Source organism: Pleurodeles waltl, chromosome 2_2 (assembly GCF_031143425.1).
Source record: "Pleurodeles waltl isolate 20211129_DDA chromosome 2_2, aPleWal1.hap1.20221129, whole genome shotgun sequence".
NCBI classification, from domain to species: Eukaryota; Metazoa; Chordata; class Amphibia; order Caudata; family Salamandridae; genus Pleurodeles; species Pleurodeles waltl.
In genome coordinates, this window is record NC_090439.1 from 246,754,620 (window position 1) to 246,768,520 (window position 13,901).

Consider the following 13,901-nt stretch of genomic DNA (forward strand, 5'->3'; position numbering starts at 1 on the left):
CAACGAATTTGAGTTTTTCACTACCACAACATGTAAAACCAAAACTTGCAAGTCCAACTTTTTCAACACACTGCACCCTGCCTTCTGGGCTGACCAGGGCCTTCCCTAGGGGACTTGTACGTATATAAAAGGGAGGTTTTATCTTGGAAAAATATTTATTTTGCCAGGTCAAAATGGCAGTTCAAAACTGCATACAAAGGCTGAAGGGGCAGACCTAAGGGCCTTTGTAAAGGGCTACTTAAGTGAGTGACACAATCAGTGCTGCAGGCCCACTAGTAGCATTTCATTTACAGGCCCTGGGCACAGGTAGTGCCATTTACTAGGGACTTACAAGTATATTAAATATGCCAAATAAGTAAAAGTCAATTCTACCAGGTGTTAAGGGGAGAGCACCATCACTTTAGTACAAGTTAGCAGCGGTAAAGTGCACAGAATCCTAAAATCCAACAAAAACAAGTTCCAAAACGGGAAGGTGAAGCCAAAAAGTCTGAGGATGACCATGCAGAAAGGGCCAAATCCACCATGGGATGCTGATATGGTAGACACTGGCCTCAATGCACTAGCAACATTAACTTCCGCAGTGGCCCCTTCTGGCTTACATAGTCACTGTAGAAAGGCAATACGTGTTTGGCACTTCCTGCGCAGCGCTTAATGCACTGCTCAGTCCACGGCAGCCTTCTCCTGGCATACGTGGGTCACCGGATCACTCCTGCACATGGGCAGCAGCCTAATCGGGCACAGTAGTTACCTCGCTCAGGGAGTCCTCTTGCTAGGGTTCCCCACTGGACTGCGCTCCCTCCAATGCTTTCCTCTTCCTCTTGGCAAGCAGTCGCTGGTGCTCCAGGACAGATAGTCTTGGTTTCTCTGGCTTATGGCCCCTCACCCAACAGTGAGACTTGTAGGCCTCCGTCACCAGTCCTGGTCACAGGTAGAAGTTTTGCAGGACACACACAGCACACCCAGCTGCTTAGGAGATGACAATGTTGGGGTCTCCCCCTTCATAGTTTTCCAGACACCAAATGTGATTTCTAGGCTGAGTCTTATTGGGGTTTGGTCTCTTTTGAAGTGCAGACTTCCTCTTGAATGTCTGACCCTTACAGCAGGGTAGACTCTGAAGCTGATTGTCCCACAACACCGGCCATGGGAGTGAATAGAGTTTCACACCTGGATGTCAGGCACAGTGATATGTGCATCAAAAGGTTAATCCTGGTCTCCATGACCACTGTTTATGATTTTCTTATCAGCCCATTCTTCTTCCTGGAATGTGCCCAGGCCCCTTCCTTGTGATCTATCAATGAACCAAAGAGCAACCTTTCGAAGTGTAAAGGGGGAATCTTTCTCCCTTCCTCCAGTGTGTGTACCACCCTGCTTACAGGAATGCAGCAATGCACAAATCTTTCTGCAGGGATTCCTCGATTCCTCGTGTCTATACCAGCAGGCTTGGGCTTCCCAAAATTAAACCCAGGGTCCTCCAAGTAATGTACCATTGCAGGCACACTTGCACTCATACTTTCACAACACATATACTCTTCAGTACTGTTACATCCATGCATTTTACCCTTACAGACACACATGCATTCAGCATGTCCATTGTCTATGTGCCTGTTCTCTGTATTGTACCAGGGTGTGTTATTTGCAAACACACACACTCACTATGTGCTCTCAGCACAACACTTAACCCTTCATGTACTGTATTTCTCGCAGGCATACATACACCCAGCACACACTGCACAGGACTACATCCTTCATGTAATGTATTCCTCACAGGCATACTTACACTTAGCACGTGAAAACATGTGTAAAGTGTTTTAGTCCCCCATCAAGAGCAACATCCAGAGACAAGCCTCAAAAAGGCGAGCTGGTACACCCAAGAACTCAGAACAGCAAAACGAGGCAGCATACAGCTGGAGAGGAGATGGCACACCAGCAAGGACACCTTCGACAGGGTAGCCTTCAGGATCTTCCCTCAGTCTCTACCACCACCTGCTGAGGGCAGCAAAGATGACAGCCCCCTCGCTGCATGCATCAAAACCTTCAGTAAAAGCATCAAGGAACTTCATTAGGGAATTCTTCAATCTGGCTGCCAGCGAAAACCATCACACCCTCAAAGGAGCTCTGCAACAACTTCACTGACGTCTTCCCCGACAAAATTGCAACCATATGCAGAAACTTTAAAACCCAACCCACACCTTCGGTCTTTCTCGACAGATCCGCCATCACTGCAACCAATACGAACCACAGACTGACCACTGGAACTTCCTGTCCCCCAGGACATCACCTCCACCATGAAACCCATCCACTTGGGAGCTCCCACAGACCCATGCCAGCACTACATCTTCAGCCTTGGAAACCACTGGATCCCTCAGGAACTCGCCACCCTTCTCAACACCTCTATCACTACAGCACTATTTCCAGATGCCTGGAAACACGCTGAAGTCAGACTGATATTAAAAAAAAAAAAAAAACTCCACTAACTCCTGCAAACTCCAGCAGTTCCCATTCCCTGCAAAGGTCCTGGAAAAGATCATCAACAAGCTACTCTTGACACTTGGAGCAGAACCAGCTACTTGATGCCTCCCAATCCAGCTTCCACAGCAACCACACCACCAAGACAGCCCTGATCGCAGCCACCGACGACATCCGAACTCTCTTCGACCAAGGGAAAACAGCAACTGTGAGCCTCCTCGACCCCTCAGTAGCCATCAAAACCGTATAAAACCACATGCTCATCAAAAGACTCCACCACCTCAACATCCAAGGGGATGCACTCATGACAAGAATTGCAGACTGGATGAATAACTTGCCTTCAGCTGAACACAGACAAGACAGATGTACTAATCTTAGGCAACACCAGCAACACATGCAACGAGTCATGGTGGTCATCATTTCTGGGATCCTCATCCACTCTCTCCGACCAAATGAGAATCCTCAAAATCATCATTGACAACAAGCTCACCCTAAAATCACAGATCAACGCTGTCTCCTCCACCTGCTTCCTCAGTCTGTGCATGCTCCGTAATATTTTCAAGTGGCTACCCCTACACATGAGACGCCCAGTGACCCAGGCCCTCATCACCAGCAAACTGAACTACGGCAACGCCCTCTAAATAGGAATTGCCGTATACCTCCGACAGAGACTTCCGACCATACAAAACACTGCTGCCAGAATCACACTCAGCCTTCCCTGATGAACCCACATCACACTCCACCTCAAGTAACTCCACTGGCTCCTCATGCATAAGAGATGCCAATTCAAGCTGCTGCCCAGTCCACACAAAGCTCTACACAATCAAGGATCTGCCTACAATAACCACCACCTGAACGTCCACCAAATGTTGAGAAGACTACATTCCCTCTCACTTGCCTGTACTTCCCACATCTACCGAAGCAGAAGTGGAAGCCACTGTTTCTCCACATCGCAGCTAAGACATGGAACAGCCCCTCCTCAACTTCAGACCATCACCTCAATTCTACACTACAGGAATTCCAAATGTCCCTGAAGACCTGGCTGTTCAAATAAGCCTCCAGGATCTGAAAGAGCCTGGATACCCTATTGGGAGATTAGCTGCAAATTATAAATCAAGATTGATTGATTAGTCCTGCGGCCCGGTAAACACAAATCTACATCATACTTGATGTCCAGCCAAATAGTAAATCTCTGTTTTATACAGTGGCTGGATAAATTGCCAACCTCCACTTAAATACCAATTATTTTATTAGTCAGCTAGCCACTGGAGGAATAGTACGCTAGAGGTCTATATTAAGCCAGAAACTGAATGGACTGTCCGACTCTACACATGAAGCATCTTTCAATATTTTTGGTTCTCACCTATAGGCTGCTTTAAGCTTTGTTGTTGAACTATTGTATATGATACCAGTTTTAAGAGTGAGCTTTGAGTTAGCCCTTTGCTTACCGTTGGTTGATTTTCTTGTCAATCTTATTTTGTTGCTTCTTATTCATTGCCGTTCCTTCCTCTTCTTGTGGTTGTCCCTCTCCTGAGGCATTACTCCTTTAACATCCCTTTGATTGGATGACTTGTATTTTTCCATGACTCTGCGTCAGGGAACTACCATTTTCTTTTTCTTTAAGTTGTCCTTGGCGTACCTGTATTTTCTTTCTTTCTTCATCAGGTGCTGCTTCCTCCTGCACAAACTCTCCTCCCCCGGCACTCTTCGTGTAGTTACCCACACCTCCAAGCTCTTCTGTGATTTTTCTCCCTTTCCCACTCCTGCGGTGTTTGCCTATTCTTACCCCTGCTTGCTCCATCAACCCTTGCCTCTCATCACCAGATTTAATTTTTTCTTGTTTGAAGGTCCTGACAACTGCACTTTGCTGCCAGGCTTCTCTTATTAATCATGCATTTGTGCACACTTTTTAAAATACTTTAATTTACTGCTTCTTCTTTGTATGCTAAATTTAAAAAAAAAAAAAAGCTACCACAGGATGACTGTGATGCGCAGTATGATGATGCATTTACGCACTTCAATCTGCTGCACATTTTTGTTTTTTTAACAGTACTATTCAGTAGTTTTGCTTATTGCCGATGCTCACCAGCTTCAGCAAAAAGCACTGGCATACTGATAAGGCACAACGTATTGGCTTTGCCAGTGATTGTTTTTTTTGTTTTTTTTTACTGATGATCAACTGAAAGGAGAAATGCACCCCTAGAAGAAGGTGCCTCTGGCAGAGGAATTTGGCAGCAAACACAGTTGTCAGTAAACAGAGCTTGTGCTCTTGGAAGGCTCCTGCTATCTGTCACCCATGCCTACTCTGGGTACAAGTTAAATAAGGGCCAGCACTGAGAAAAATATTGCAGAAATATGGTTGCATTTTGGTTTTTGGTACATGGCATGGGTTGTTATATGCATTGAACGTGACCTGCTTCCCTTGATGGTGACATCCTAGTGCCCACTGAGCTTATTGCTCTGCCCTGAACTTGGGATGACCTTGCTTTGTCCTTGCACTCCAAGGAGCTTTGAGGACTCCTTAGATTATTGCTCCTCTGCAGAAAGAAGAAATTTCAAATCTACAGTGCCCCATGTGTCCCCTCTATTCCAATCTAAGGGAGTGAGGTGCTAGCACGTGCCCTCAAAGTTTTTCCGACAAAAACAGAGGAAAACAAACGTGTCTCTGAGACGGCTCGGAGTGGGGAGCAACAGCAGTTCTCCTGCAATGGAACCAAAACGAAGATACCGATATGCTCGTGCCCTGCCGGTTTCCCACTACCACAACTCTGAGTGCTAAGATGCGCTAAGATCTCTAGTTTGCTAACTGATTTCTGGGCCCTGAGGAATCTGAGGTAAGTAGTTGAGCTGGGGAACCCCAGGGGCCTAAAAGTGGGTCATATTTCATAGGGGGCATAAGCTTGACGCATTTGGTTTTGAACAGTACATACTTAATGCGACATTGCAAATCGTCCTTCTCCAGGACTATTCATATATTGGAGACACACAGATTATGATACTTCTTGTAATTTCTCAAACATGGTAGGGGCAAAAGTGAAACACAAACTGTCTTCCAAAGCCACAACCTTCAAGAGACCGCACACTGACTCCCAGAATCTGGTAAGGGAGTTGTGGTGCCATGAGAAAGTACATATCGTTCAGGGCAGTCTGCCAGAAATCACAGTTGACAATGCAATGGAAGTCAAGTCACTCAAATGAGATAGGGAACTCCTACATTGATAAGACCATCACTGCACCCTCGAGCCTTGAAAATCAGACTCCCATTGTGAAGAACACAGTCCTTATCCTTATTGACATTTTGTTCTGTTCCCAGTATAAATAGGGAAGAGATTAGCTATTTTTAACTGCTATACACAACACAGTTTTCACCAGCGACTGAGGTTTCAAGATAAGTTACAGAGAATGCTCTCTAAGACAAATACTAGATAACAGCTAAAACATTTGTATCTGCCACATTATAAGAGGTGCTGAAAATGAGACTAAATGGAAAGCAGGCTCCAGTATTAGATGGCTAAATGGTTATCTTCCACAACAGATAATCTAGGCAGCTTTATTATAGATTAGACAGCAAAGGAAAACCAGGAAAGGCGTCTGACAACTTCTGTGATTACTAAGAACCCACTCAGTGAATTTATTAAGAAGTACTACTTTTCACAAATATTTTTCTTCAAGTTGATCCTAATGTCGCTCTTGCTGTTGTCACTCCAGCCAACCCCCACCAAAACATGCATCTGACCCTCAGGACTGGTGGATCAACAAGAATGAAGAACCTCAGTCAAGTGAATCCATGACCAAAACCCTAAGCAGTTGTTTAGTCCTTTCAAGAAGTTAGGCTCTAGAATAACAAGTGCACATGGTATTCTAGGCAAGGATTAACAGCAGCAGTCATCTGCCGCCTTTGTCTAGTAATTCTCAAATGGTGACAGGAGGCCAGACTGATTGTTATATACTTTCTGCTAAGTAGAATTTACGACTGTCGGAATTACTTGCACCGTACAGTTAACTTCATTGGATCTACTGTTTTGACAGGATATGATCATTTCAAAGAAAATTCTGATTTGAAGATGTGGATAAATTAACAAGATATATGGGTTTACCAATACTTTATTGCTGATGAAAGTAACTGACGTCAGGGTGCCGAGGTGGCCCTTATATAGGTACCAGGCACATAATTTAAAGCATGGAAGTGCAGCCCAACGTTGCCATCTACCGACGCGCAGTGGTACTGTTCGCAAATCTTCCAGATCCTGTCTGATGTCTGGAGATTATTCTAAAATAGGCAATTTGTGGCTAGATCGGCTCTACTAGAGAAGGCGTTACTGAAGGTAAGAAACTTGTTCATTTTGTTCAAAAAAATATTATGCTAAAGAGAAGTCGTTTGAGAAAAATTAAATACTTACACGGTTTCTATTTCTTCTTACTTTAAAATAATCAACCGTTATATCACAGCTTGCGGTATAGATTAGTTTAGTTACATAGGCAAAAAGTATAGGTTATATTTGTCTGTGTATGCGGGGTTCCGTCAATGACAGAGAAAGTGACTGAAAATATGTGAAGCGTAGACTGATAGAACCTTCTAGCTACCTATTCCTCACCCTAGAATTATCCCAGGTTCCAGGCTGGATCTAGAAGATTTTTTGTGAGCAGTACACCTGGGTGCCAGTGGGTGTTGTCGTCTGGCTCTGCATGTGGCGGCATCCACTCAGGAAGTGACATCCGCAACACCTTTATAGGTGCACTGACGTCAGTTCTTTTTGCTCCAGACACCACCAAACTGGGAAGAGCTACCCCTTCAGTATTTTTTAACTGAGCTTTTTAAAAAGATTTTTCAAAGCCTTTTTTGAGGTTTACCTAATGGTGTAGTAGGATGTCATCTAGGAAGGCTGACTTCGAGCCCTGCGGCGTCTGTCACCAGCCAATGTTTGTGACGGACCAGCACCATGTTTGCTCGTGGTGCCTTGAGCATGACCCGAAGTTGTGCTCTGACTGCCGCATTAATGAACCCAAAGGCTTTTGAAGAACCGCTCCCTCAACCTCATGGCGGCCCATCATGCAACTCAGCACCGGTTGAGAGGAAGGTCCCGGGAGAGGTCGCAGAGTCTGAGGTTGTCATCCCATTCAAAATCTTTGGGACACTCTGGTAAGTTGAAACACAAGAAGAAGTCAAAGTGTGCTTCGACTTCCCTGCGTCCTTCAACTGACGAGACACAGGAGCGTCCGCATTCTAGGCCTCACTTTGTGGTTGAGCCTGCGCATGGGTGAATCCACGCTTCTCTGAATTTCCAGAAGCCGGATCAACTGCTGCCCAAGTAAAAGAATGTTATCATGCCATATACCCCATGTTTGACCGGCCCAGCCCCCGGCACTACTTTGAGCCTGCGGGGTCGTCAAGGGCCGCTGCTTGTTCCGATCCAGTGGCTCCTGTACCAGTGAGGGCCCCATGAATCCACTTCTGGATCCGTAGCAACACCATCATACCACGTCAACCCTCCCTGGCTCCGGTCCTAATGCTGGTAGCAAAATCCCCAATTTGATCCCCGAATCCAATACAAAGCCAGAGGGACATCGCTCAGTGCCTTATCCAGTGCCATCAGGAGCCTTGCCTCCCAGATTGGATCCTTAGCCCTATTCCTATAGGCTAGGGGAGGAATGGGAGGATTTACTGGACCCTTTAGAATTTCAGCCTTATAAACATGACATGGACTTGTGTGAGCAACTGGGTGAGGCCAGTTGTCTGGATACTTCCCTACATGTTGGCATGCTTTCTCCTACCTTGGCTACGGAACAGGGAGCGCCTTTTGTGATAGTGCATAGGACTGAAGAGGTCCTCAAACTTCAGTTGCCCTCAGTGGCAGTCAAGGCTGTCTTGCAAAGGTGCTTCAGCCGGGAGTCTCCCCATCTGAACTTCTCCATTTTAACGATGACCTCATAGATGTCCTCTTAGATACCTGGTCCAAACCCCTCAGAGGGGCTCCTGTAAACCGAACAATCACCCTTCGCCACCGCCCCGCTCCGGGGGACCTGTGTTTCCTCATTCAACACCCCTCCCCTGAGAGTTTGGTGGTGCACGCTTCCACCTCCCATGTCATCCGTAGCACGTTCTCTACCGCTTCCCTGGATAGGGACTCCAAGAGGCTGGAGACACTTGGGAAGAAAATATTTTTTTCCACCAGCCTGGCATTGCGTTATATGAACACCGTATGCCTATTGGGCTTCTACTCCCATGCTTTGTGGGGTACTGTTGCCTATGGTCCTGCAGGAAGCCAGGGCTGTGCTCTCCCAAGCAAGAAGTGGCAGATTGGAGAAATGCAGCAAAGGTCACACTTCAATGTGGACATGACCAGATCGCTAGGCAGTGCAGTTTCGTCGATTGTGGCCCTTAGGCATCACGCCTGGCTACGTTCTTAGGGCTTTTCAGGGGAAGTCCCATCTTCTTTGATGGGCATGCCCTTTGATGGCTTCCATTTCTTCGGAGATAAAGCGGACTCTTCTCTAGAGAGATTTAAGGACAGCTGGGCTACTGCCCTATCCTTGGGGTTGCCTTCTGCCTCATGCCATCCTCCATCTACTTTTCGCCCCTTTTGTGACTACGGAAGTGGCTACCCACTATGCCAGTTCCCGCCCAGCCACCTTGCCACACATGCTCCCCCTGTCCATGTACGGCTGAGGGCACTCTATACACAAGCCACGTAGATCCGGCAGCCAGAGGTCAGGTCAGTCCACCACCCCACCCGCTGCTGCAGCCTCCGAACTGTTTTAATCTGCCCCAGTAATATCATGGGCACTCAGATGGTGGCAGAATCCACCATCAACTGGCCCGATTGCTGCCCATAGCATCGGACACGTGGATTTTGCAGTTGGTCCGAAAGGGCTACTCTTGCCCTTCTGAACTACTACTACTCCTCCCCCACCCCCCCATCCCTACCTCCCCCCAATACCACAAGCTGACTGAGGATCATCTTTCTCTACTCCGCCAGGAAGTTGAGCCTCTACTGGTGAAGGGAGCCATAGTGATGGTCCCGACTGCGAGAAATAGGTTGTGGTTGCTATTTTCGCTACTTTATGGTGCCAAAGAAGGACTCCTTTGTCTTATCCTGGACCTGTAGCCCCTTAACTATTTCCTCAAGAAGGAGAAATTCAAAATATTAACCTTGTCTCAGGTTTTGTCTGCCTTTGACCCAGGAGACTGATGGTAGCGTTGGACTTGCAGGATGCATATTTTCATATTCCCATCCTCCCTACCCACAGACCTTATCTGCGGTTCACAGTCGGCCACAAGCATTTTAGTTTTGCTCTGCTCTCTTTTGGCCTGACCAGCACCCCTTGGCTGTTCACCAAGGGGTGCTGCTCATCTGCGGAGATCAGGTGTGTCAGTCTCCTCCTATCTCGACGACTGGTGGTTGAGGGCGGACTCGCCAAAGGCTGTCTCCTCCCACCTCTAGACTACAACAAGCCTCCTGCATTCGCTGATGCTCACTATAAAAGTGCCAAAGTCAAACCTGACTCCCTGTCAGGTGGTTTCTTTTATCAGAACTGTTCTGAACACTGTACAGCTTCAGGCTTATCCTCCTGAGCTGCGAGTCCAGGATATTCTGGCTATGATACTGATTTTCAGCCTCTATACTGGATTTCAGTGAGACAGACTCTGAGACTGCCGGGATTTATGGCCTCCTGCTGGTGACAAATGCATGTTGGCATATGTGGCTCTGCACTGGGACTTAAAGTTCCAATGAGCACAGTATCCGGTGAATCTCTCTAACGTGGTCCAGATCCCAGAGGGAACAGAGAAAGATCTGCAGTGATGATAAACCGCTGGTGGGTCAAATGCAGACCCCTCTCCCTTCCCCAACCAGATCTCACAGTGGTTTCAGATGCGTCTCTTCTGGAATGGGGGTGTAGAAAAATGGCTCCCTGTTGCAGTTAGCCCCCACTTTTTGCCTGATGCTGACTTGACTAAGAAGTGTGCTGGGACTCTGCTAACCAGGCCCCAGCACCAGTGTTTTTTCACTAAAAATTTATTTTGTTTCAAAATTGGCACATCCCTGGCACACCGCTAAGTTGCTTGTAAAAGGTACCCTTGGTACCAACGGCTTTGTGACCAGGGAAGGTCCCTAAGGGACCCCTCACCTAACACATGCACACTGCCATTGCAGATTGTGTGTGTTGGTGGGGAGAAATAGGCAAAGTCGACATGGCCGTCAGAATGCCATGCACGCAAAATACTGCCTGTGGCATAGGTAAGTCACCCCTCCAGTAGGCCTTACAACCCTAAGGCAGGGTGCACTATCCCACAGGTGAGGGCATAGCTGCATGAGCAAAATGCCCCTACAGTGTCGAAGTCCATTCTTAGACATTGTAAGTACAGGGTGGCCATATTAAGTATATGGTCTGCGAGTTTGTCAAAGTGAACTCCACAGCTCCATAACGGCTACACTGAATACTGGGAAGTTTGCTATCAAACTTCTCAGAATAATAAACCCACACTGATGCCAGTGCTGGATTTATTTTTTTAAAAAAACACACACACAGGGCATCTTAGAGATGCCCCCTGTATTTTACCCAATCCTTCAGTGCAGGACTGACTGGTCTGTGCCAGCCTGCCACTGAGACGAGTTTCTGACCCCCTGGGGTGAGAGCCTTTGTGCTTTCTGAGGCCAGAAACAAAGCCATGGGTGGAGGTGCTTAACACCTCCCCTCTGCAGGAACCGTAACACCTAGCAGAAGATAATGAGAAAAACAAGGAGTCGTCACCCCCCAGTCAGGACAGCCCCTAAGGTGTCCTGAGCCGAGGTGACCCCTGCCTTAGGAAATCCTCTATCTTGTTTTGGAGGATTCCCTCCAATAGAAATAGGGATGCCCCCCCCCCCCCCCCCCCCCCCCCCACAGGGAGGAGGCACAAAGAGGGTGTAGCCACACTCAAGAACAGTAGCCATTGGCTTCTGCCCCCGGACCTAAACACACACCCTAAATTCTGTATTTAGGGGCGACCCTGAACCCAGGAAATCAGATTCCTGCAACCTGAAGAAAGGACTGCTGACCTGAAAGCCCCACAGAGAAGACGGAGACGACAACTGACTTGGTCCCAGCCCTGTTTTCTCTCCCTTGCCCAGAAGGGCTCTGCTCTGGGCACTTTTGAAGGTTATCTTTCTGCCATCTCTGCATTCCTCAGATTAGCTCTCTTTTCATATCTCCTATTGTCCATAGATTCTTGAAAGGTTTAGTTCATCTTTTTCCCCCTTCCCCTTTCATCATTCTCAGTGGGAATTGAATCTAGTGCTTAAGTTCTCAGCGTGCACTCCCTGTGAGCCACTTCACAATTGTCCCTTGCGATTACTCACCATCAAGACCGCTTTCCTCATAGCTATAACATCTGCCTGACGAGGTATTGAGTTACATGCCTTATCTAAGCCCCCCTATTTATCCATCCATCCGGACAAAGTGTTTCTTTGCATATGAAATACCATTCTTTCAAAGGTGGTCAAGCTCTTTCATGTAGGTCAGTCCATCTCCTTGTCTGCCTTTTATGCTCCCCCCTCACCCTTCTAAGCATGAGGAGCATCTCCATTGTCTGGTCCCCAAACAAGTGTTTCTAACTTGGCCGCACACAGGAAGTCCAGGTGGGCGATCAACTCTTCATAGGCTATGTCGGAGCTAAAAAAATGTTGTGCTGTGCAAAAAAAAGAACCATCCCCATATGGGCCGTGCTCTGCATTAAAATTTGCAATACATTGGCCAAGAAGAAACCCACTGAGGGCTTGCACATTCATACTGCCGGAGCTAAAACTGTGACCACTGCATTATTACGTGGAGTTCCAGTCCTGGATATCTGCCAATCAGCAACGTGCACATATTTACTAAACATTACTACCTCGACAGTCAGGTCTGTTGTGATGGGCATTTTGCCCATTTAGTCCTGCGGGACTTCCTCATCTGAAACTGGTCCGCAGACCCACCTGGTATGCTTGGGTATCTATTCTTAGGAAAGGAAGCTGCAGATAGAAGTCTCTCTCAGGTGAACAAGTTAGTAACCTTTGGTAATGCCTTATCTGGTAGAGACTATACTTTGCTGCAGATTCCTTATCGGTCCACCCATCCTCCCTGCTCTGCGAACAAATTTCTAGTGATAGGGCTATATCCCTTTCAGGGCCCTAGTTATCCCCACCAGTGGTAAGTATTCTTCATGGCTCTGTGCTTTTGGCGTGGAAAGTTGTGAAAAGAAACTGATGTCAGCCCACCTTGGTGGCACCTATTTAGGTTCGGTAGATGTCACTTCCGGCGCGGACGAAACTGACTGTGCACATGGAGCTGAACGCCACCCATTGGAGCGCAGGGGTTCTGCTCCCGAAAATTCTTCCGGATCCAGTCTGACACCTGGGATAATTGTAAGGTAAGGAATCTGCAGCTAGATACAGTCTCTCTCAAACAAAGCATTACCGAAGGTAGGTAACTTGATCTTTAAGCTAAGCATACAAAATTGCGAGCCACACATAATGCCAAGGTATCTTGTTAACACAAATTTGACACATTTCTGCATTAACCTTTTATTTTTTATTTGTGGAATGTTTAGATTGGCAGATACACTTCAGTGTGCCATTGTTCTGTGCGGCTGGAGGGGCAAGACGTCAATCCGTTCGTTTGTGCCAAAGAATGAGAGACTCCACTACCTGCGGATGATGGGAGTGGATGTATTTCGGGAGAAGAGAGAGGATGTCAGAAGCGGTGCTGGGGACAATAAAAGCTGCTCAGAAAACGTAGATGAGCAAGAAGTGGATTCAGAGTGTAAAAATGAGACAAGTGAAATGGAGATTGAGACAAAACCATGCCGAGACGCAGAGGAGGGTGACCTTAATGCGGAGAATAAACCTAAAAGGGATCAGCTTTATGAAGTTGAAAATAATTTGGTTTCCGAGATGAAAGATGATGACTAATGGAATATTTTAAAGTGTATGTTCTAAGTAGTGGCTGTATCAGCCAATGTTAACTTGATTAAATGGTGACTATCATATTTTATGTAAATACCTTTATTATTATTTTTTAAAGGATTACTTTTCTTTAAGAACTGGTATTTGCACATTACGATTACATGCCTTTTAATATTTGTTTTTTTTTATCATTTGAGATGGGAAGCTTAAGTTTACTCTTTGAATTTTCTTTTAACCAGAATAAAAAGAAAAATATTTTCTTGTTTTTGTAGTGACATTTTTACTGTATGGTGATTATGAGAGACATTGTTTCATTCTCATGCTTCGTAGGTCTCTTTTTGACTTCACAACTGTCTAACCAGAACTGTTGTTTGCAAATATACATACAATGGGATTTTGAATCTGTTCCTTTCAGTTACTGGATTTTATTAACCATCCTCTTTTAGTTATTGACTTGAAACTTTGTGAAACACTTCTTGGCTCAAGCTGGCTACTTGTCTCACATAATGTGGT

At 46.4% G+C, this 13,901-nt stretch overlaps 1 protein-coding gene across 1 annotated transcript in view; it reads left to right on the top strand.

Annotated features, from left to right (window-relative positions):
• The window catches only part of NSUN2 (NOP2/Sun RNA methyltransferase 2), a 480,899-nt gene extending 467,254 nt beyond the window's left edge, over window positions 1–13,645 (top strand). Inside the window, exon 19 of the mRNA XM_069219708.1 lies at window positions 13,034–13,645. Coding sequence (XP_069075809.1) covers window positions 13,034–13,394 — 361 coding nt within the window. The 3' untranslated portion in view covers window positions 13,395–13,645. The remainder of the gene's footprint in view (window positions 1–13,033) is intronic.
• The last annotated feature ends 256 nt before the right edge of the window (window positions 13,646–13,901 follow it).